The 24,765-nt window shown below is 41.8% G+C and overlaps 1 protein-coding gene across 1 annotated transcript; it reads left to right on the top strand.

Annotated features, from left to right (window-relative positions):
* The first annotated feature begins 289 nt into the window (after nucleotides 1-289).
* On the top strand, nucleotides 290-24,017 carry GOLM1 (golgi membrane protein 1). The gene is made up of 9 exons (XM_008944173.1): nucleotides 290-418; nucleotides 2,971-3,150; nucleotides 13,292-13,346; nucleotides 14,367-14,469; nucleotides 16,478-16,616; nucleotides 20,011-20,140; nucleotides 21,354-21,641; nucleotides 23,519-23,632; nucleotides 23,965-24,017. Exons 1-9 carry the CDS (start codon nucleotides 290-292, stop codon nucleotides 24,015-24,017), a joined length of 1,191 nt encoding a protein of 396 aa, XP_008942421.1.
* The last annotated feature ends 748 nt before the right edge of the window (nucleotides 24,018-24,765 follow it).

Genomic DNA, 24,765 nt, shown 5'->3' on the forward strand with positions numbered 1-24,765 from the left:
TTATATTGTTAGAAATATGCAAGATTTCCCCTGCCCCCAAGAGTTTCACTTTCCCTGTGAAACTTTATTTTTAAGCTAATAGTATGATACAGACTTCCTTTGTACTTTGGGTGGAGATACCCAGACAGTGTCTTGCTTGCTGGGTGTAGTCCCTTCGGCTGAGAGCTGCTATTGCAGTAGAAGTTCCACTGCATGTGTGAAGTAGCCCAAGCAGAGGATGCTAATGTATCTGTTTTAATTTTCAGGTTTCCACACTCTTGTGGTTCTTTAGGTTTGTTTTTTTCTTGACATGGTAGGACTGGGAAGCAGCTGCAGAGGGATGAAGTCTCCACCTCTCCTTGTGGCTGCGCTTGTGGCATGCATCATTGTTCTGGGCTTCAACTACTGGATTGCAAGTTCTCGCAGTGTGGATCTGCAGGTAACGGCCCTGTTGCTCTGCATACCTTCTTCAGCTCGTGGGGTTAGTAAACGTAGTCCACAAGAATGATGCCTCTCTGGCCAGGAGCTTCAGCGTGTTGTGGGTATTTTCATAAATATTACAGCTGTCGCTCGTTAGTAGTGGGGAGAACGGGAGGAATGTATGTTTGTCGGTGAGGGGGACCCAGAACTTTCAGACTTTCATGTGTGATACTAGTTACTTCTGCTCACACAAAATATTCAGCTCTCTTGTACTGTTTCAGTTTGCAGATGTAGCAAATGCCATCCTCTATTTTATTTCGTAACTGTAATTGAGACTGGCACTCCATTTGTAATCCGAATGGGCATCTGCAATTTACTCATCTCCCTAGATTTTTTTTTTATGTGACCCATAAGAATGTTTACATACGTTCCCCCCAAGAACAAGGAAACCCAGCTCGATCAGAAACAGCGTCTAAAAATCTGAATATGTGTTTCTTGGAAACCTCTCCTAAAGAGGCCACACAACACACATGGAATATGAGTTGTGAATGAAAAAGAAAATACCTTCTCTGCTATTTTTCTAATGATAACTGTATTTTCTGTGACCGATGAGTTTTGATTTTAATCCTTTTTGGAGTGTGTGTTTAAAGGTGAGAAGTACACGAATAAAGTTTCTTGTTTGTGACAATGTGTGTAGGATGAGGTTTTTGTTTTTAACAAGTAAACCTAAAAACTAGGAGTCTGGTGATGAAACGTGGCCCATGAGAGCTCCTCCCAAGGTTTTTCATATGCACTTTGTAATTGAGCCAAGTTTTAGTACTGAGTTGACTGCTGTAGGAAGCGAGTTCCTATTTCACTTCAGAGTGGGCACTACTCAAAGAGTACACATGTCTTGGGCCATGCAGTTAAAGGTGTGCCTTAGCTTTCCCTTGGTGAAGGGTATGATGCCCTGTCGTCTGAGACTCTGGTCATCCCTTGTCTTCCCTTCAGTCAGGGGCCTCAGGGTGGTCTGGCTGCCAGCAGGTCATAACTGTGCCGGTGCTGCTGAAGCTTTGCTGTATAGCTGTGAGGCAGCTAATAGTGAGGAAAATAAGCTACCACACTAGCTTATCCTTGATGTCAGTAACCTGGAGACAGAAAGTCCTCTTTACTGTTTCTGATTTACTGTATCAACTTGTACATTTCTCCGAAATTTACTTTGAAAATCATTTCACTTCTGCATAGTCATGCACTCTGAATGAAGTAAGAGGATGTCTGGAGGTGTGGATGTGGCTTCTGAAGCACTCTGTCAGCCCATTTGTTTCTTGGGCAGACTTTGCAGCTATTATCACTGAAATGGAATAAATCCTTTGCTTTGCTCTTCCAGCCAAACTGCAAGTTTTTTTCCGTGCCCCCTCCCGCCTTCTCTCCATGCTCTTCCTTTCTCTGGTGAAGAAGCAAAGTAGGCAGGCAGGAATATGCAGCATACTCTGGTGTAAGAAGATCCAGTCCACCTTCTTGGAGTCTTAGAAGACCCACAGTTTTTAGTATACCTATTTTTTTAATCCACGTGGAATCCCTAGGTCTTTCTGCCTGGGTAGTTCTGTTGATATTACCCACCAGCCCCATGTGTGTCTTTATATTCTTCCTTGCTCTTAACTTTTTAACCCAAAATGTTTCGAAACGTTGTCCTGCAAAACTAAATTGGTACTGTACAAAAAAAAACCAAAACCAAACAACAACAACAACAAAAAAAACCACAAATAAAACCAAAACAAAAGCAAACAAACAAACAAACAAAAACACACACACACACAACAACAACAACAAAAAAAAACAACACCAAAAACCTGTGATAGCATCAGGCTGGATTTCTTACCTGATGTCTCTGTGTTTGTATGTGCAGTGTGTGATGGCGGTGAATCCTACTCTGATTGTCTCTGCTCTTTAAGCAATCAAGAAGAACAATGATTTTCTACTTGTAACTGAATTTTTCTCGTGTGTTTTTATATAACAGTCCTATGTTGGTTGTTCATTTTCAAGTTGGTACTGTTGTCCTCCCTCTACTCTTTCCTAGGTGTTCCAGGAAAACATTGATTTGAGAGATGAGTTTACCATCTGAGTTAGTTTAGTTTTGTTAATTTTTTTTAACTCAAGTACTGAAGCAACTTTGCATTTCTCTTATGTTTAACTGAAGTTTTGATGGGCTCAGCAGAATATCCTGTGTGGTTAATTTGTGTAAAACTGATGTGTGTGTGTGGCAAATATCCCGAGCTGACACAGTACTTCAGTGACATTAGCATTGTTAGTTTTATGAAGTTGGGTATTTCTTGAATGTCTTGAACTTCTTGAATTGTCTGCCAAGGGAGAAGCGTTTCATAGAGTCATAGAATCATTTAGGTTGGAAAAGACCTTTAAGATCAAGTCCAAACATTAACCTAACACTGCCAAGTCCCCTGCTTAACCGTGTCCCTAAGCACCACGTTTACACAACTTCTAAAGCTGTCCAGGGATGGTGATTCAGCCACTTCCTTGGGCAGCCTGTTCCAGTGCTTGATTTCTCTTTGTTTTGGCTAATTCCCTTTTCCCTAGGGTCGGATCATGGAACTGGAAGGCAAGGTCCGCCGGGCAGCCGCGGAGAGAAGCGCTGTGGAGCTTAAGAAGAATGAATTCCAAGGGGAGCTAGAGAAGCAGCGGCAGCAGATAGACAAAATCCAGTCCTTGCACGGCTTTCAGATGGAAAACGCCAACAGAGTGCATCAGGAAGAGAAGGTAGGGCCTTTTCTCACCACAGGTTTCTGTAAGACTTGTTTAACAAGATGCTCTCTGCAACAGAATAAGGTTGCTCAGATGTTCCAGCTCATGGACACACAGTCCATGATCATTATACAATATTGAGAAAATGCACACTGAATGCACATTAGAACATTGGTGGTGTAATATGTGAAATAGAAGAAGCTGCAAATAACAGCATTTCTGAGTAAAACCTCTAGCTCCTCTGTGAGTCATTGTTACCAACCCTGGCTTGGCCTCTGGTTGTCTTTCCTGTATACTAATGTTTTAAAACTTAGGGAAAAGAAGAAGTTGCACCCACAGATATATTTGTATTCCCAAATATTTTTGCCTGTATTTATTTGTAGGCTTAAGTGGTTGATATTTATTTCTAAATGCATTCCAAATTTTGTGGCACCTTGGCCTCCTGCCTCCAAACCCTAATAGCACTAGGAGACATCAGAAGGTTATACTAGCCTTTTGTGGCAGTGCTTCTGACAGTGCAATGTTTCCAGATGGATGAGAGTCCTTTGTGAAGAATATGAACGTGCCAACTTTAACAGCAGCATGTACAACTACTACTGTGTAGTATTTTTGTGTATTTTCCTTGTGTTGCTGATGCTGCCTCCTTGGATGTGGCTGTTAGCCATTAATAATCACTTTTCTCACTATTGCTAGAAGTGTTTAGCTGGGACTGTTCATTCTGGGCTTGTTCCTTCTCCTGTAGACTCTCTTGACTGAAGGTTATGGATCAGCTTTCCAGGACTATTATTTTCAGCAGACTGAACAGACAACTGATGATGGTAATAGGTGCTCTTCAGGTGGAGGGTTTACCATCAGGTGACTGTTCACCTTTCAGAACTTGTGGTGCATGAACAAAATATCACCCGGATAATCTTTGAAGGGCTTAGAGGAAAAAAATTTGAATAAAAATGGAAGGGGGAATTGTTTCATTAATATTCACATCAGTGACATATATTTTTAATTTATTTTAAAATCATTTTTCTCCCAGGTCTTCAAAGAAATAATAAACCAATTCTTTTTGCCTCTTTTGAGACAAAAATGTTTCTTTGATAATTTCTCTCTTCTCTTTGGGTTCAGTCGTAAAATGTACTTTAAAAAGGTGAGGTACAGTTTGTCTATATATTTATTTTTTGTAACGTATGGAAAACGTTATCTTGGGATGGTCAGGGAGCATTTGATTGAGTCATCAATCTTGTCACTTCTGCCTCCTAGTAGTGGGCATTACTGCTGAGGTGCTGTGGGTGTTGTTGAAGTTTACTGCCTCTGGGAAGGTATCCCAGTTTACATGTTGGTGAAAGCCATTGTTTTGTTTTGGCATCTGTTTGCATTCCAGTTCTGTCCTGCAAAGAGTGAAAGCTTATCCATGAGGGAAAGGGGAAGGGGGGGAAAAAAGGACAAATGGAACTGAGTATTTGTTTAATTTACAGCCCTTTTTACAAGGAAAATACTTTTTATACTTTCGTAAGTAGATTTTCCATTAGCCAGAAATATTAAAATTTACTGGAGCACAGAATGCAGACTGGTCAGGTGGGTGGGTAGATGTTGAGAGGTGAGACAGGAGCTCACTCAGGAGTTTTAAGGAAGCTTGATGATAAAATGTTGCTTTGCCAAGCATGATGTGCAGCCTTTCTGCTTCAGATTACTGTGGTTCCAGACAAGTGTAGCTGGCGCCACACAATCCACCTTTTAGTTGTGGTGGTTTTGAATCTAGAGGATGTGTAGGAGCTGCCATACATTAAATCTGGCATCTCTGCCTGGGAGAGCAGTGGGAAGTATATTACAAAAACGGAACTGCTCTTGGACATGGGGATGCATGTGGTAGTTTGGGGAAGAATCAAAGTGACTTCTGGAGAAGGAAGTTGCACTTCGGAAGTTGCTTGGAATTTCCTTCTGAAACAGTGACAAATATGAGGCAGACTGAGATGTGCACTCACACCTGGAACTGCAAAAGGCTGCATACACATGGCTTGTGGAGAAATCGTACAGCCACATGGTCAGATGGTGTTGCCACACAGGTGAATGAGAAGGCGAAAGTTACAAAGCAGCTTAGAAGTGAACTGGGTGAGTTGTAGGGAGGTCACTGATGGAGTCTTGGAGTGTTGAGAAAGGCATGCAGAGGAGAAAAGGAAGGTAAAGGAAAACTGTGCAGGAGTTTCTCAGCAGAAATTCATAGTGTAGGTTACAGGTTGGACAGGAGCCAGCTGAGGAGAGCCATTGTGGGCATCTCCTGAACAGTGGATCCTGAATGCTGCAGACAGTGCTTGTGTTTGGGAGAGACAAGGCATGTTTATTCTCCATCCACTGATGGGCTTCAGGTGCAGTCAGCAAGTTGTAGTTCAAAGCTGGAAGAAGTAGTGCTCTTCAGACATCAGATGGTGAACCTGCAAGTGTGTGACAGCCATAATGCCCCCTTGCAGTTGGTCTGTGTGGATTAAAGAGCAGTGAGATAACCTTGGTCAAATGACTGCCCCACCACCCAATAGAAAAGTGTTTGTTCTGTCTCCAGGCATGCCTCAGCCAGAAGTAGCTGCTGGCTGGAAACTGCTGTGCTTTATGGCTGTCTCTCTGTTCATTTGGCATCCAGTATCAGAGACAGGATGCTTGGAAAGGTGGCGCTGGGGGCCAGTCTCATATAGCTGTTCTTTCCTCTTAAGTGCTTTTCCATCCATTGGCCTGAAACTCAAGTGTTCAGTAATGGACTAGTCTGTGAAGCCTGCTCTTGAAACCCCAGGAGCTGATGCTGTAGGAACCATTAAAGTGGTGCAGTGGACTCATTTCCAGTGGTCTGTGTTTTATGACTGCAGAAGAGCATGTCTCGGGAGCCTGAAGTGGTAGGATGACTGTGTATGTGTCTGTGCACCACTTCATGGCAAATTAAACAATTCCTTTTGTTGAGACACTTGAGCAAATACCCTGCATAGATGCTTGTTTTCCAAGTCTGTGATACAAGAGTCAGGAGAGTTGTTTCATTGGGAACCTGTGTATTTGTCAGAAGATGCTTCAGTCAAGCTGGCGTGGACTCTTCACTCCAATTTAGGGAGTGCTCCTGATACGATGTCAGGGGAGAGAAGAAGATCTTAGTTCTCCTCACTAAGGGCCTTGGTCTGAAAAAGCTGTCCAGGATCAGAGGTTATTCCAGAGAGGGATGTGGAATAGTAAGAAAACACTGTTTCTGAGTGCTTTTCTGTGTGTGTATTTATATCCATGTATAAGCGTGTGTTGTACATTCACACGTGCATATGTATCTGTATACACACACAGGCATGCACATATCCTTGTTTTTTGGCTCCAGGGATTCCAGTGTAATCTGGGATTCCTGAGAGGCAAGTAATGAATTAACTCTTGTTACGAGAAACTTGGCCCTTGAGCTGAATTTCATTTACTCCATGGAGATTAGCAGCAAGTATTTACCTAGTCCAGGAAGGATGAATGCAAAGCTAAATCCCCAGTCTCTCTACTCACTTTACAAGTAATATAGATTACCTAACTAGCTGGACAGATCTGTGAGTGATAAATGGGATTTTGTTTACCTCTTCTTGTTCTTTTAAAGAAAAATTAAAATGCTTTCATCAGGAGTGAATGGTCTACCTCATAACCTCCACTTTTTCAGGGAGAAATTTTGGTTATTACACAGACTCACAGAATGCTAAGGGTGGGAAGGCAGCTCGAGAGATCGTCTAGTCCAACCCCCCCTGCCAGAGCAGGACCACCTAGAGGAGGTCACACAGGAACACATCCAGGCAGGTTTTAAATGTCACCAGAGGAGACCCCACAACCCTTCTGGGCAGCCTGTTCCAGTGCTCTGTCACCCTCACAGTGAAAATGTTTTCCCTGTGTTTCTGTGGAACCTCTTGTGTTCCAGCTTGCACTCGTTGCCCCTTGTCCTGTCACTGACCCTCACAGAGCAGAGCCTGGCTCCAGCCTCCTGGCACTCGCCCGTTATGTATTTATAAACATTAGTGAGGTCACCCCTCGGGCTCCTCCAGCTACAGAGACCCAGTTCCCTCAGCCTCTCCTTGTCAGGGAGATGGTTATAGAATAAATCTCTACAGGAACAAACTTTCATCATCTGGACTCCTTACCAAAAGCAATTCTGAAGTGATAATTGCTGGTCATCTCTACTTGTTGTGTCTTACTACTCTACTCTGCTGATAAAATACAGTATAATCCTACCACTGATATAGTTTCATACCAAACTAACACACTAACAAGATACATGCCATGTTAAAGTCATTGTTGGTGGCAGTGTGGAAACGAATTTGAGTTAAATCTGCCTTCTTCTCTAGTAGAACTGTCTCTTTGCTACTTCAAGGACAAGGGCACAGCAGGCAGGACTACCTCCTGGTCAGAGTTTGTAATACCCTGTGGGCTCACGATCCACTGAGGCAGTGTAATCCTGGGAAATTGCTATCATAATTAGTCTCTTAGATTTAAGTATACATAAAACACTTCTGTCTCAGTCTGCTTTTTAAATGTTGGCTTGAATTTTTAAGGATTAAGGTAGATTTAGTAAATGGGTTCCAGAAGTCCATACAGAAATAGGCTGAGGAGATAGAGCTTACATGAGCTCTTAGTAACAGTGGATAAAGTATTGAGTGCCAAAGGGCTGCTTCAAATCTGTAAGCCTTTTTCTAAGGAACAATATTGTGTATGGTTGTTATTCAGGGCTTGTCACTTGTAGGATGTACACAGCCGCAACAGTCTTTTTGAGGAGTGTACCAGGAAAACAATACCTATAATCTCTCTTATTTTAACTGCTAGAACATGGGTTTGCAGTTGGTAATTTTCTTTGGATTCATGTAATTCTTCCCCAGCCCGTATCTTGTTTTACTGAGGAGAGGCCAAGCTTTGCACAGTGCATGTGAATCTTGTCACTGTCCTGTTGTTCAGTGGCCACAGCTGCTCTCAAATCCTCTTCTTCTGGGGAAATTTTAGTTCTCAATACAGACTTGTGAGACAAAATACTTAGCAGTATGTAGAGGGTTGGCCCTTCTCAAAAGGAGTCATAATGGGCAAGGTGAAGGCAGAAGAAAACCTGCTGTGGAAAGGGAATGGTGCATGTGTGGCTTGTGGTTTGGTTTGGTTTGTTTTTAACCAAACAATGTTGCATCTTCTAGTTTCGAAAAGGCTTTAGGGAGAAGCAAGTACTGCCTTGTGCCTCCCTCTACTTGCCATGGCGTAATGTTGGTAAGTTAGTCAGAGAAATAGGTCTGCTTACTCATAACTGGTGCAGCAGAGGTCTAGGAGACTACCGCTGTTTAAAATATATTTTCACATGATGGAAACAAACAAACAAAAAGGATGGTTTGGGACTAGCTGAACTGTAGGCACCCTAAAAGTGAAACTTCAGAATGTGTGTAGCTCAAGAGTTAGCTACTGGAACGTTTCATAGAATCATAGCAAAGTGAGTGGACAAGAACAGAGCAGAAGGTACACTACATATAAATGTGCAGGTTTTCTGTTACGTTTCTGACATCATAGCATTCTGGTATTTTGTGCTGCTTAGTGTAGGGGTTTTAATTTATACGGGCTTGTAATGATAGGATGAGGGGTAATGGATTCAAACCCTTGGAAGGGGCTGGGTTTAGATTAGATGTGAGGAAGAAGTTCTCCACTCTGAGGATGGTGAGACACTGGAACAGGTTGCCCAGGGAAGCTGTGGATGCTCCGTCACTGGAGGTGTTCAGGACCAGGTTGGACGGGGCCTTGCGCAGCCTTTTCTAGTGGGAGGTGTCCCTGCTCATGGCAAGGTTTTTGGAACTAGACAATCTTTCAAGTCCCTTCCAGCCCAAACCACCGTATGATTCTATGGTAACAATGGCATGGAAGTCCTGAAGGTGCACAGGGTTTTTTTTTCTTCAGTCCTCTTACTCTTGCCCTGCACCTGTAAAAGTAAGTTAGTAATATGCATCAATTTCCTCTCTCCTCTGAGAGTGTAAGAAATTAACTTTATAATTTTGGTGGTTTCTGCAGTTTTGAAGGCTGAACTGCACCATGTCATTGTGCACCTGTACTTCATCACAAGAAAAGACAATCTGGATTGTTTTTAGGAGAGGATATGAAACAAGTCCCCAGTTTTTTATCAGGGTCATTCTTTGGGAATAGAGCTCGTTTCTTGGGCTTCCTTTTTTGCTTTGTTTTGTTTTTGTTTGGTTGGTTTGTTTGTTTGGAGGGGTTTTTTTTCCCTTTATTGAGGCTGGGGAAAAGTCTATAATTCCTTAATGGAACTCAGTTCAGTGAGAAACAAGTTTAAAGGAACAATGTCTGCTTCATTTGGGTCTTGAAATATGTGGTAGGCTTGTCTCAATTTGTGCTTCTCCACTGAAGTATACATCATTGTGCAGCACACAGACAAAACTAAAAGAGAAATATTTTCTTAGGGATCTTATTTATGAAGTTTTTCCCCAATTGCTAATATGTAGTTAGCCATTAATCTCATGTCCTAGAATGAGCAAGCCTTTTTGTAACTAACCTAAATGGCTTCTTTCCTCCTGAAGATTATTTCAATGTGGTTAAGAAGTGGAATACAAAGAGGGAAAAGAATTTATGACATGTGTTACCAGGAAAGTGCATGTGTGGGGAGGTGTGTTTGCAAAGAATGGGAAGGAGGAGGTGGGAATTAAGCAATGAACAACAGTAATCAAAATTTGGGATGTGCTGCACTGCCAGTGTGGTGGTGGGGCGTGGTCAGAGTGTACAAGGTAAGGTAGAACACCTCCTTTTCTTTGCAGTAAGGACTTAGATCAGATTGAGTTAATCATGAAGTAGGTGCCATTCTCCTCCCTGATTAACTATAACTCTTGTTTCTGCTGGTTTCTGCAGTATAAATCTTACCCTCCCAGCTTGCTTTGTTCCTAGTTGGTTTTGTTCTTTACAGCTCATTTACTGATGCTGCAGTTTCCTTTTCTCCTTGTGAGAGCTATATTTGTGAGTGCAAACCCCCTTTTTTTCTTAGACTTTGGTTCTGAAACCCGTGTTTTCTCTCATCATGTTCTTTGCTGTTTATTCTTTTTTTCCTGTTACAGTATCTCATTATGTTTTTATGTACACCACACACAGTTATTGTTGGGAAGGACCAATGTCAGTTCAGTGTGCTTGTGCCAGCTTGATTTACGGTGGTGGCAAATGCTGAAGGAGTTCCTGTAGCAGTGCCTCCAGGGAATACGTTCATGGGCACCACTGTGTAAGGTATTAGTTGAATCAAATGCATGTACATAGTTTACAGTATGTGCTCAAAACACATGCTTTGAAATAGTTTATTTCAAAGCTTCCCCTCAAAGCTGGATTCCCACTACTAGAGATCGTAGGTATTGTTCTGTGGGCTGAATAAGGTTTAAAATGTCATTTTCTTCCTCGAGCTCAATTTTAGCATTTATTTGCTGAGTTATTTTGCAGCAGTTTGCTTTTTGGACCTGCATAAAACCCCAAAAGAAAATGTCTGCCTAATTCTCAGCCATGAGGTGAAGATTAGTTTACACTTGAGTGACGGGAGCAGGAACAGAAAGCCTGATATTCTAGCTACAGTTGTGTTGGAAGCTGGCAGCTGGAACACTGCCCTGTAAATTATTAAACAGTGTTTCTTATTCAAGTTAAACAACTAACTAGGTTTTCATGATATTTATTTTTCCTGGACTCTTACACACAGATTCAGGGAGGTAGGTGTGGCATTGCCAAAAGGAAGGTTTATGAGCTATACAGAGAGACCAAGGCACGCAATGTGTTTTCTCCCCTGCTGTGATTTAAGGAGCCTTTTTCACATAACAGATCGTTTCATTCACTGCTGCTAATCAGAGTTATTATTGTCCTACTGTACAGAGCATTTAATGCTAGTTGATATTACTGTCAAATAAGTGGGCCTGGTCTTTGGGTGTTTCATGTTAAGAAAACAAACAAAAAACCCCACCCACATCGAGCTACAGGAACATAAAATTGCCATTTCATACTGATTTTTCTAGTCCACTGACAGTTTCTGCTAGTGGCCAACGCTGCAAACCCTGGAAGTGGTGATCATGGAACAACCTGATAATGTTTCTCGTACGTTAGTGAAACTTGGCATTTGCTTAGAAACATTAACTTCCTTTTTCCAGTAAAACACTGAAAACAAATCCAGAGCCTTTTTTTTTTTTTAACCTGTCTTATGAGAAAGGAAAGGGAGAGTATTAAACAATCCTAAGTTTTTGTTATTCATGTAGTTATTATTTTTTCCTCTTTAACAAAGGATCAGGGCCTTTGCTAGTTGGCAGTGGTGTTTATGGGCTGGCTATATATGCAGATTGTTGTAGGAATATTCCTTTTATTGGATTGACAATGGCTGCCTCTTCATCATTGTGTGAATGACCACCTCTTTGAGCTCTTCTACTCTTTAAAGGGTCAACAAAAGACAAATCTACCCCTCTGCTAGGTGCTATCCCACTGGGGTTGATTGAACACTCCACTTTTGCTAATCAGCCAGCACTTATTACCATAGTCCTCATCAAAAAAGGCACTGACAGCTTGTCAGTGTTTTGGGGTGACTTGGGTAGACAGAATGGATGCTGTTATTTCTTTGCAGTAAAGTGGCATGGACATACATACACATCAGTACCTGAGCAGAAACTTTGGGAAACTGGAGTCTTGGTGTATCCTGATCTAGGACTCTTGCAGAGCTCTGGGGTTTCCTGGGAAAAGACAACAAGGAGATGGGCAGTGAAGTGTGAGAAGGAAACTCCTGAGGCTGCACTGAATTGTTTCTGAAGGGTCAGTGGGTCTCATCTTTCTGTAATCTGAAGAAGACTGTTCTGCACCAGAGTAAGTGTTAAATATGATTCTAATTTATCCTGACATCTAGCTCACAGGCATTCATTTCATTGAGACTTGCCTTAGTTCTGTCAATATTCAGGTGCTTTGAGGCAGGTGTATACATGGGTCTGTAGAGGAGGACTGACAGAAGAAGGGACATAAGTTCTGGTGTTGGCTGCCTTTTCAGAGTGAGAGAGAGCAAAGTGAGGCAGTGGAAGAAGGTCACTCCAGCAGTTTATTACCAAAGTGATGGAGAGGATAGATAGAAAAGTGGTACAATACAAGGGCTTCATGCTGCTTTTGTAGAGTTCCTTTGTGCTTTCCGACTAATCATAGAATCCTTTAGGTTGGAAGAGACCTCCAAGATGATCAAGTCCAACCCTCAAGCAAACACTACTGAGTCCTCTGCTAAAACAGAATCAGAATCTGTCAGGGTTGGAAGGGACCACAAGGGTCACCCAGTTCCAACCCCTCTGCCATGAGCAGGGACACCTCCCACTAGATCAGGCTGCCCAGAGCCCCATCCAGCCTGGCCTTAAAGACCCCCAGGGATGGGGCCTCAACCACCACCCTGGGCAACCCATTCCAGGGTCTCACCACTCTCATGGTGAAGAACTTCTTCCTCACGTCCAGCCTGAATCTGCCCACTTCCAGCTTTGCCCCATTCCCCCTAGTCCTGTCATTACTCCATACCCTAAAAAGTCCCTCCCCAGCTTTCTTGTAGGCCCCCCTAAGATACTGGAAGGCCACAGTAAGGTCACCTCGGAGCCTTCTCTTCTCCAGACTGAACAGCCCCAACTCTCTCAGTCTGTCCTCACAGCAGAGCTGCTCCAGCCCTCGGATCACTCTGGTGGCCCTTCTCTGGACACGCTCCAGCAGGGGCCTTCATAGCTCATCCTTTGCACGCCTGAATGCAGATGAGTTGATTCCCTGGTGAGATGGCAGTTGATAGTGAGCTGTGCTACAGAGTGTTCTTCCTTCAAGAGATGAGTAAAGCTGACTGTGACTGCAATTGTGAGATTAAACCAGAATAAAGCAGGAAGCAATAGTAGTAGAAGTGTTAAAATCCTCCTTCCTGAAGAGGAGTGGTATCTCCTCTTCCCTGTGCCCAACCCCTGCCTTGTTTACGGTGAAATCTGAGTTGAAATGGGTGTTTGTTATTTGTAATAGTCAATGTGTAGAGCAGCTAAAAGTTTCTGTATTTATCTGTAACCCAGCACTTTAAAAAAAAAAAAAAACAAACAAACTTACAAGTGCTTTTGTAGGTGTTGCTTATAATATTAATAATAATGCTGGTCTTTTGCAATTCAAACATTGTTTTGTGTTTTGCTCCTTCTAGGCAGTGCTGATGAGTAACATCACAGTAAATGAACAATTGATCCACAGTCTACGAGGTATGTGGGGTGGTACCCCTCTACACCTCTCCCACACTGATTTTGTGAGCCCCCCTGTTTTTAAGACTTGCATTTTTCTGATGTCTCCTGGGAATACTGCCTTTCTTCAAGGCACGGTGATGGTGCAGGAGCTGCAGTGACTTAGATCCTGCATCTGCATGGTGCCAGTTCAGTGAAGTACCACACTAACCTGCCTCAGCTGTAGAAGGATTTATCCATGTAGTGCTTGATGTAGGACTCCTGGCCCTTATGATATAAACTGATATGGAATAAAACTAGCTTCTCTGTGTATTGTTAATACACTTATTCTTCATTCTACCTTTTGCAGCATATTCTTGTATTCCTCCCTGAGGTGTTTGGGTTGTACATTTTAGCACAACGGGAATTCACAACTTCCTGTATAAAATAAGAAAACGTAGTCTAAATAATTTGTATTCAAGTTGATGCTTCAAAATTGTTGTTAGCAATTTATTCCTCAGGAAGCCTGGGGAACAGATCCAAAGTTCTATAAATGGGTAAATAGGCTGTGGTGCCACCTTCTGGTGCCCTCACACAGAGCTTTCTGTCAGGAAGAAAACTCTTAATCTCTGGCTTTGAGGAACATAACTGTAAATTTCATATTATTGTGGGAAGCTTTTTAAACTTGTCTTTCGATGACTAATAATCATGAATGCCATTTCATACTATAGTCTAATTAGTGTTTCATAGACATAAAGACTTCCTGGGTTGAAAACAAGTGAGTTTGCAAACAAGTCAGAATAGTCCTTATGAGGAGGTGGTGGTCAGAAATCAATGTTACACTAGTTTTGTTAATATATTAGGCCAAAAGGCTATTGTGTACTTAATCCTGTGTATCTTTGTTAAATAAATTAAAAAATTCTCTTTGCATTTGTGTGCTCAGTGTCATGAGTGTGACAGATGGAGTTAGCATGCTTACTATTGATCTGTTGTTTGATACTTCTATTGTAGTATGTGTGTGTGTGTGTTTTAATGTATATATTTTAATCCTGATTTGGTCAGAGCATTTGAAAGAGTTACAGGCAGAATATGGAAAGCTACAGTTGGATGTTTACTGGCTTCAGAAGAACCAAACTAACCTTCAGAAGAAGTTCTCATATGACCTGTAAGTATGCTCTTTTTAAAAGATGGTATCTAGAGTTGCAGGTGGCATGGTTATAACCTAGAATATTCCTGTGATAGCTATAGCACTGTTAGTAAGTGTGTCAAGTGTTACTTTCTCTTTAAAAATTTACATCTTCTGAAACTGCTTGTGCATTGCCATGCTTGGCACCACAGTATCCACAGGCTTTTTCCCCCCCTCCCCTCGTTTCTCATTGCCATGCTTGGCACCACAGTATCCACAGGCTTCTCCCCTGCTTCCTGATGTTCCTTCCACTGCAGGAGGAGAAAGGTAGCAATGTTCTCATGTAAGAGCAAGAGGAAAGCTGAAACACAGGAAGTTAAGCTCTGAAGAAGTTTAAGAACTAAGATATGGGAATACCCAGTAAGAAGCTGTACTTTGTTGAGCTGCCAGAGGTCTCAGAAAATTTCTAACACAGTTATGGTCGGAGCTGTGTGTTCTGCATTGCAGTTCATACCTAGTCATGTTTTTTGTTGGGATTTCTCACCAAATTATAAGGCATGGATAACGGAAGACAAGGGCTTAGCAGTATCCTTGCACTAAATACACATTTCTGGTATTTCTAGGAAATTCTTCTGGATTCTTTCTGTTCAGTAATGTTCTTGTTCCCTCTGCTTGTCTTCACACCCTGTTGTATCTTCCCTGTGGTGCACAGATAGAGAAAACCAACAGAATTTGCTGTTTGCATGTTCTCATAATCTTCCATCAAGCATGTAATCATTCTAGTGATAGGGATTTTTCCAGCAGCCACTGTGTAGCCAGATTTTGTAGGAAGTATGACCGAAAGCTCAGCATGGTAGTGGAAGAATTTGAATTCTGCAGTCCAGACTTGAAATATCATTTTTCTTTTCCCTTGCTTAAGAATTAAGCATTAGTATTGGTGCTGGTGCTTTTGGGATGCTTACTGATTACCGGTTGGTGTTGCATTCTTTTTTTAGGGCATTATTACTTATTTAATACCGATGACTCATTTAACGATGATGAATACCGATGGATTGTATTAGTGGAGTTCTAATAATTTAGGACTTCTAACAGAAAAGTAGAAGGAAGTTGGAGACTTAGGTTTGTACTAATCTTTTATTAAGCCACACGGTGCTTAAGTGTCTGTTATGGTACTTTTTCCCTCAAAGTCTGTGGTTTACTGTTTGGTTACATGACAGAGCTGGGGCTCTTGGACCTCTGCTGATAGTTGTTTGCTACTTAGAGCGTCTGCTTGCAGGCCGAGATCAGCAACGCCAGGAGGACGTGTAGGCCTAGGTGTGTGCTGCTCAGCAGTGCTCTGTGTGAGAGGTGCATCCTCGAAGCACTGGACTGACACAGGCGTGCAGGGAGGTGATAGAAGGGACGTGGAGTGAGCCTGGCTTCTGAAAACTCGGGTTTATTGCCCATGTCTGGTGAAATGTTTTCAAGGGGAGCTCCACTGAGGAAAGTCAGTTGGAAAGCGTGAAGTGCTGGCAGAGATGAGCACTGGGGAAATTGTGTGACACGTGTTTTGTTACCTCTTGTAGCACTGCAGGCTGGTGAAATGCTAAGAAAGGGCATTAAATTCTGCTAGCAGTAACCTATGTTTGTTTTTTATTTCAGCTAGTACCTTCCTGTTTTGTCTTCCTAGCTAAAATCCAAACATGCATTTCTGTTACCATACTAGAAATGCTTGATGGACCCAGATTGATTTTGATTTAACTGAAATTGACTGACTGGTTAACAGAAAACAAGAAAATCCATGTAGCTTTTTGTGCTGGTCCAACAAATGCAATATAACTTAATTTCTTACAGTAGAACTTTGAGTGCCTGCACCACAAGTTTGTCCGTAGGTCTTAAGTTAACACTTCATTTTTTCCTACTGACTTCTCAAATTTGAGCAAAGATAACAGCTGAAAAAGTAATAAAATGAAAAATAAAAAGGGGAGGGGAATAGTTTCACAAAAGAACATTTTAGAAGAGCATGGATGAAAGTTGACAACTGCTAAGTCATTCATGTTTCCTCCAGGTCACAGTGCATCAACCAGATGAAGGAATTAAAAGAACAATGTGAAGAAAGGATAGATGAACTTACAAGAAAGGGTAGCGATCAACCACAAATCAAAGAAAGCAAAGACTTCTCAGAAGATCAAAAAATAAATAGTCAGGTATAGTTTGTGTGATTTTAAAAAAATCTTTATCTTTGTAATCCTTAAGGGTTTTTCCACCTTTCTGCTATCTCTAGCCAACATTAGCCCATGCCATTAGGTTCTGCATGGCTTCCTTCACATTTCTTCAGTGTTTCTGACCTGTGGGAATGGAGTGATTGCTGCAGGAGACTCCAGATCCCTGTGTCTCTGAGATGGGCAGGACCTGGTGATGCTGGGAGTGGTGTGCAGCCCATTAAAGAATATTTAATTGAATTACTGAATATTATTGAATATGGTAGTGCAGTCCAAGGGTCTTTGAGGTCCATCAGTTACGTGTTTTCACAGAAATCCTAGTCTCTGCCTTTTACTGTGGGACTGAGGGGAGATCAGGTGTCTCAGGTGTCTGCGTCCGGATGCTCCTGGTCCGCCGGAGAAGGCGTTGCTGCATGTGACACGAGGAGTTCCATGGGGGGTGGGCAGGTCTGGCACACAGCGTGCCCACCTGCCAGCTGGCTCATGCCTCCTGAGGGTCAGAGCACATGAGGGAATCCTGAGGAAACGAAATTTCAGGTCACCCTGTTGTCCTGGTGTGTGAATTATTGATGCTTCCTCAGTGAAGCAGGATTTGGCTAGGGATAGGACTTGGCTGGTTCAGCCTGAGGATTTGATGAGTTAGGAACTGGAAAGGGTAAAGCAATGAGGACTGAAGCTGCATTTTGCAAATAGCTGGAAATGGGTGGGAGAAAATGGCTGGGACATGTGCCCAGAGATCACTAGGTGCTCAGGCAATGGCTCCGGTCTTTATCCAGTCCTTTATGTAAACTGGTGGGAGAGACAACTGCTGACGTTTGTGACCTTTTATCCTGGGCACCTGCATTGTGTGAGAGGTGCAAGATTAAATAAAAAGCCCATCATTTGGAGAGGATACATTTGTTTGCCAAACAAATACATATCTTGTTTAATGTCAAGATGTAAAATACTAACTAGTTGAAAAGCTCACGTGGGGAAGACCCATACTAGAGAGGTGGTCAACTTAAATTTCTGGTGTGGCTTTACAGTAGACTTTCGCTACAGTTCCTTGCACCAGGTGTTGTGGGAGCTTGTTTGGTTTCGTTTGGTTTGGTTTGATCTGGGTGTTTTTTGTGGGAGTTTGTTGTTGGTTGGTTTGTTTTCAGTTTGAAAGGGAAATGATGCCAGAAGGAACCTGAGGGGTTTGGCTGAAGCCCTGCTGCAGGACAATTTCAGTCTCCTGCAACAAGTCCCATAGCTGGAGGCAGTTCTTTAAAGCAGGCAGTACGTTATGCATGGCAGGTTATCTCTTTTCCTTTTAATTTCTAGGTGAGTGAGTCTAGATGAGACAACTACTAATACAGCTACACAGCCTAAATAAATTGTCTTCTTGTGTTCCCTGCTATCTGTGACAGCATTTCTGCTGTTAAGCTGTAACCTTCTCAGTTGTTTCTTTGCCCAAGGATTGCAACTTTTTTTCTTGTACAGTAGCCAAGTTGTTTATTGTTAGTGCAGCGTGACCATGAGGAAATCCATGTGCATTTTTAGCCAGTGCTTTTAGCTGGAAGAATTCCCATTTGTAAGGTGTACACGCTCATGTAATGGAAAGGTCAGAGTTAAAGAAAATAAAGAAAATGGAGTGTTGGTTAATAAATCTACAGCTTTTCTTACAGCTTTGTATTTTAGGGAATTATGTATAATTCTTAGCTGAGGATTTTCCGTGTTCCCATTGTTATATTTTTACACAACCACTTAAAAATATTTCAGCACACACCCTTTAAATTTATTTCACACCATCATTAAAAATTACTGAGCTAGAAATTTATGATAAGTTAAGGGCTTTTGCATGGTTAATTAAGAGGTAATTTCATGCTATTAAGTGCAGGCTCAGTATTTTTACAGAATTCATGCCCAGTATGAAGTGAAAAATGATCTTATGTTCTGTTTCTAGTGATTTCTACTGTAGAGAGCACTCTCAAGAGGCTGAATGATTTATAAAAAACAGAAGGATTTTTAAATACAGTATTTTTGTGTGAATGACAGAAGGAAAATGGAGTTCTTCTGAATATCCTTACTGCAATAACCAAATATTTTGTGGTAATACATGCTTCTCAAGCTTTCATAGTGCTAGATTGTTTGCTGTTGATGTTGAACTTCATGGTGTTGACCCAACAAGGTCTTTAGTTCTGTCTGGCTTTGAATGAGCTTAAACATTTTCAGAACAGCCAAGTAATCATATCCTACACATGCTCTGTAACTTGGGTTCTTGGTTATTTAACCACTTCTTCCTGCAGAATTTTTCCCAAATGACTGCATGAACACTGGGCAACCTAGTGTTTTACTGACTTGCTTAGAACAATCAGTAGCTACAGTCTCATCAACAACTCTAACAGGAAAATTTCCATTGGTTGTGCAAGTCTCTATACCATAGTTTCCTATTCATTTGTAGATATAAAAAAGTTTGTCTCTAAATGTCTGTATGCTTGCTCTTTCTCTGTGTCTTTTGAATTTTTTTTGAACAAAAAAACCCACCAAATTCAAAACCAAAAAAAACCCCCCAACTCAACAAAAAATGCCCCTAGGACACGCAGCTTTGTAACAGCCTGGGATTTTTTTTTTTGTGCCTAAGCTGGTACAGTGCAGCGTGGGCTCTAGGCACATTTCACCCTCCTGTTGAGGTGAACATGGCTCTTGGCCCATTAAATGCGAGTAGGAGTAAAAGTTGCACATAGAATTTTAATTGCTAAACTGGAAGATTGAAGATCAAGGTGGTGTATACCTTCACTTCAGTTAATCTTTACGCAGGTCAGATGCTGAGAGCAGTCTAGTACCGGTATTTAATACAGTCTTAAAGTAAGCTCCCTCACATGAAACAGATACTCTTGTCTACTTGGTTGACTGACATTTTTCTTCTCTTAATCCTGTGTTCAGCATTGTTTTAGACCTGTCCTGTAAAGGTTTGCTTAACTGAAGTCATATTATGCCCAAAATCAGTTTACTTGTCCTTTTAGATTACTGACAGTAATTAATGCCTTCTCTGTTTTTGCTCTGCTGACCCTGACATGGTAACAGGGCAACAGTGGACAAATGTGGTGTTACAGTTCTCTGAACTTCAGAGAACTGTAGGTGGTGTTTTTTGTGAAACACTAGCTAGGAACTGTGACCTCATTGTTGGCTGCAATTTGATAAAAGGTGTGTTAAATTCTCCCAGCGTGTTGTGCTGTTACACACAAACATTGCTGCATATGCACAATTGTATGGTACTTCCATCACCAGTAAAAACTTCAGTCCAAATATTTCTGGGTTTCCCCCTACTGAATTGTTACCTAACCTCCACTGCCCCTCTCAAATCCAGGATTAGCTGTATAGACCAACACTTGTCTGTGTACATTGATTTTTATAGGTCAGTACTCAACCACCAGCCACGAAGCAAACAGAGTTCAAGCACCCTGACCTGGAACGACAGAAACCAAATGAAGATGTACCTAAAGTAGTATCTACAGTAAGAAAGACAGACCTGCTGCAGGCTAAAGGTGAGACAGAAATCATTACCTTACTAGCAACTGGTTAAGAACATTTGCAATTTAATCAAACATTTAAAAAACATTTTTGTACACAAAATTAAGATGGAGAAAGTGAAGCCGGCAGACTGAACTTTAATCAATTTTCCAGCTGTGAAGAAGTGTAGAATCTATTCAAGCATTTTTATTACTAGCATTTCTAATGGTTCAGTTTTGCTGCAAATGACATGCTGCATGTAAAGGAAAACACAAATATTTACAATTCTGAAGTCATAGTCCTCATTTAGTATGGAGAAAGTACCCCCTTTTGGAAGCAGTGATTTTCCTGCTGCCCCTCCCTATGGAGCAGCTGCAAGTTGTTCTTTAAGCAAACACACATCCATGCTTCCCATCTGCTGTCACTGAGCAAAATGCAAGTAAGAGAAATGATACGCAGGAAATCAGATTTGTTAACCTAATGGTTGCTTTTGGCACCAAACTCTCAGAAATTAGTAGTTTGAAAAGATGTACCCTTGTGCATCAGTCTAGCCTAGTACCGTGTGATGGAAATTCAATTTCCTCAATTCAATTTCCTCCTTGATTATTCTCACATGCTGTCTTAAATGATGGTCTTGGGAGCATGCAGGTCTTGTTTCAGAGAGCTAGCAATTGAAGACAACATCTATATATAGGCTATTCAGGCAAATTTTATCATGTTTATAGTTAAAAATGTAGATGCAGATTGGAAAAATGATACGGTAATGACTGCTAAAAGTAGGAGCCCTCCTGCACTCCCTCTTCATATTTAAAAATAAGAACAGCTGTGATCTAACTTGCAAATATGCCCATGTGACTGCTTTGTCCTGATCTATTTTGAACACCGAGTCTGTTTTACTGTTAGTAATGAAAAGTAACATGCAGAAATCTGATGCTTCCAAATCATGCTGCAATTTTTATTTAAACTCCTCTGTTTCACCTGCCCGCTTTATTAACTGCACATACCAAAATTTTAAGTAGGGAGAAGCGTGAGTCAGATGGCAGTAAACAATGTCTCAACCTTTAGCTGTTCCCAGCAGGAAAAACAAGGGTTGTCTTCTTTTTATCTCTAAAACTGATGTGGTTGAAAGATAGTCTTTCAGAGGAGAAAAAAGAATAAGATAAAGCAGTATTTAGTAAAGGCTTTTAGTGTGTTCCACTACTGAAAGGCATTAAGACTTTTACTCAAAATCATTTTTATTGTTTACAGAAAGAATAAATGGCCTAGCTGACATCAGAAAACAGGAGCCTAAGGCAGAAGAGGAGAAGCTTTCCAGTCAGCTGAAAAACCCACAGGATGTACCCAAGGCTGCTGCAGGTCCTAAGGAGCTACTGCCTGAGTCAGAAAAGGAGCTGAACCTATCTGAAGACGAAAACCGTGTAGCGGGGCAAGATGCGTTGCAGCCAGCAGCAGAGCAGGCTGCCAGTGAAGAATTTGAGAGAGAGCAGCTCCTAAATTACGATGCCAAGCAGGACGACTCGCCCGCGGGAAAGGCCGGTTGGTAACATCTCACGTATTGTTGAGCACAGTAAAGAGGTCAGTGTGGAATGAGCCATGATTTCTGCAACACTGGTGGCAGCTGGCTGGACTTAGTATAAAGTTTCAAAAAGGTTAGTGTGAGATGTAAAAGGTTTGTCAGTCCCCAGGGGTCTTCTGCAGTCCATAGGTAAAGGTGGTGGCTTCTGTTTGTGCAGCACAGAGGTACCAGGCTGGGTTCTGCTGCATCACCATAGCAGCCTTCTTGTCTCTCTCCCTATTGGCTGTACTAGGGGAATTAGCCATGAAACTCCTTGGTATTGAGGCTTTGAGTGTGATGCATTTGGAAAGCCTGACACATTAGACACCCAAAGCACTGATAAGTAGAGGGACACAAGATACTGCTGTTGTGCAGATAACCTTTTCATAGTGCCAGTGTGTAAATGCCAGCTATCCCCATTTCAAAACAGGGCAGCATGGATACAACACAGAGACTTCAGGTGTCTGAAGTTGACTGTTGTGAGTCTGCAGAGTTGCAGATGAGGTGTTGTGAAGGTGCCATGCTCCAATATCCACCACACATGACCCTGAACCCTGTGTCTCAGCAGCACTGAGCAGCAGGCTGTTGATGTCCTGTCTAAACCTGACCAGAATCAAGACATCCCTCTGCCTGTCTTGAGGAGCTCGGTCTCGGGTGTACCCCACAGCCCAGAGTAACCAAGAGGAACCCTCATGGCAGTCAGAGCAGGAACTGACACCCACAGAATACACTGTTAATGCTTCTCTTGTAAAAGCATTCACAGGATTTTGAGTAACGATGGTAACACTGCTGGTAACTTGGCAGGGATAACTAATCTTATCTGCATTGTTCAAGTAGCTGTTTTTCCAGCTGCTCCAGAGAGATGCTGGCCAGAGCAAGCTATCCCCAGAGAGGTATGAATACAAGTTACCTAAACTGCTTCCATTTTAATAGAAATAAGTAGCAGAAAGATTAGGTAAAAAAAATCATAGGTTCCTTGTAGCCAAAGGAGCCTAAGGTAGAAAAAGGTATCTTGTGCATTCCCTGAGCATCCTCTTTCTTTCAATAAAAGCGTCTTTTTAAAAGTCTGAGACCTTTCAGTCTGTAACTGTAAAATTCTGTCTGATGTGGTGGTCTGAGCATGGACAACACAAGGTAACACATTCAGAACCAGAGACTCTGATCTCTCTGAACTGGGGTACTGCTTATACCTCTATGCCATTTTTTTCTGTCTAAAAACCAAGGGTATTCGTTTGGCAATCAGAAATGATGTTTCCATTAAACTTCTGAGCTGTCTGTATAAAGAAATCGGAAGATAGTTAAGAAAAGGTGCTTGAGATGAATTAATGACTGGGCGAAGAAAACCTCTTCTGGAAAAGCACTTTTCTGTCATGTTAGCACATCCTAAAATACTCTTCTTTTTACACTGTATTCACAGCTTTCTACGTAGTGGACAAACTAAAACAAGAAGGGGGGAAGCTGAGAAATGTAGGGGTGGTGTTTATACATTTAAAGTCAATGCCGCAGTCACGTTTTCAGCAGTGGCTTCAGGTTTTGCTCTTCCTTAGGCCGTCCTGCAATGTATTCTGGAATTGTTTAATGCTTTTCCTTTCTGTTCACCTGAGTGCTGGCTGAATTTTACTACCCCTTCCAAATCCGAAAAGATTCTGTCTTTTGTCCAGCTCTTTAGAAAATATCTACAGAAAAAGCTGCTCTGAAATGTAACAGTTCAGAAGGAAAATAATATGAAAATCTGCTCTAAAATACCAATTAATTGAGCAGCAAAGTAAATTCTATGGAAGGTGGTTACAACAACTTTTTCTTGTGCAGATGACCTTATGGTTTAGCATAAAATGACTTAATTTTAATGTTCTTCCAGACAAGCAGGAGAATGAAGCACTGAGGCAGGACAAGGATGTCGATTACAGCTTAGACCAGAACGAAGCTGAATCAGAAATGGACAAGCAAGCGGTGCTTGCCGGGGTTGAAAATGGTAAAAAGGAGAAAAGTTTTAACCTAAGTACCACACACACTGAAAATTCTCAGGTGATATCTTGAAGGGTATCCTGTAGCAGATAAAGCCAGCTGATTTCTCTTTGTTCCTTGAGCTTTCCCTCAATGTTGACAGTGTGGCCTGTTTTCTGTATGGCATCAGTGAAGCTACTGTTTAACATGTGGGGAGGGACAGTGTCTGTAGCTGTACTATCATCTATATGATACTTAATAGTCCTTTCAAAATTTCTCCTGCTATGTTCTAAATTAAGAACTATCGATCACTTCTGCCTCTTAAAAGAGATATCTGTACTTCTTTTTTTCCACAATTAGTTCAAAACCCTGAAGATATGAAGAACCACTTATCTGAGCATGGTGAAGAATGACAGAGGTTCATGATGCAGCAGCACCCTCTTCATCTAAAAGCAGCAATAATGAGAGCAAAGTGATCTGTGTTGATTATCTTCCAGGCTTCAGTAAGGACCCACATGAAGTATTTTCTTCAGAAATTTTAGTACTGTTTCAGCGGTGAAAAAAAACAATCTTAAATCTCTGGAGACTTGTTCTAGAGCAGCTTGACCTCTGCAATGACTCTTTTCTTCCTGCAGACTACGAAATTGAAACCAGCTAGCAATAGCTGTAGCAACTTTGAAATTGTCTAACTTACAGTCCTACAGCATATGTGGATTGGTGGTATACTGGAGCATCCTGTGCCAAGACTGGATCCCTCCCCTGAGCAGTGCAGTAGAGGAATCTGCAGCCTAGTTTTAAGAGAAGCTAACTTTTCTGGTCAGAACATGGAAAAAATGAAATATGGCCCTCGCTGCAGTCCACCCTGGTGCCTACTCTGGTACCTTTCCACGGCACTGTAGACTCAGAAAGCATGACTGCAGTCCTCAGATACTATGCAGCACGATACATTCTCTTGGGCCTCCCAGGTGAAATCACTAGCCTATGCTATCTGTAACCAGGCTGAAACACTGCCCTGGTTGTATTCTTAGCTTTTAGGTTTTGGGGGAGAAAAGGATTCAGACAATAGTGTCTTCTCATTAAGGGATTAGCCAGGAAGATTTTTCTGAAAAGCTTTGCTGGACTCCTGTTCACAAGATCAGTACTACAGTATGGGTCAGTCAC

The sequence above is a fragment of the Merops nubicus genome, unplaced genomic scaffold, assembly GCF_000691845.1.
Source record: "Merops nubicus isolate BGI_N331 unplaced genomic scaffold, ASM69184v1 scaffold47770, whole genome shotgun sequence".
NCBI lineage: Eukaryota > Metazoa > Chordata > Aves > Coraciiformes > Meropidae > Merops > Merops nubicus.

Excerpts from the sequence above, each read along its gene's own strand:
- GOLM1 (XM_008944173.1), top strand. The coding sequence starts at position 290 with ATGGTAGGACTGGGAAGCAGCTGCAGAGGGATGAAGTCTCCACCTCTC. Across the intron at positions 419-2,970 it reads CTCGCAGTGTGGATCTGCAG|GGTCGGATCATGGAACTGGA; the intron begins GTAACGGCCCTG and ends CCTTTTCCCTAG. Across the intron at positions 13,347-14,366 it reads ATTGATCCACAGTCTACGAG|AGCATTTGAAAGAGTTACAG; the intron begins GTATGTGGGGTG and ends TGATTTGGTCAG.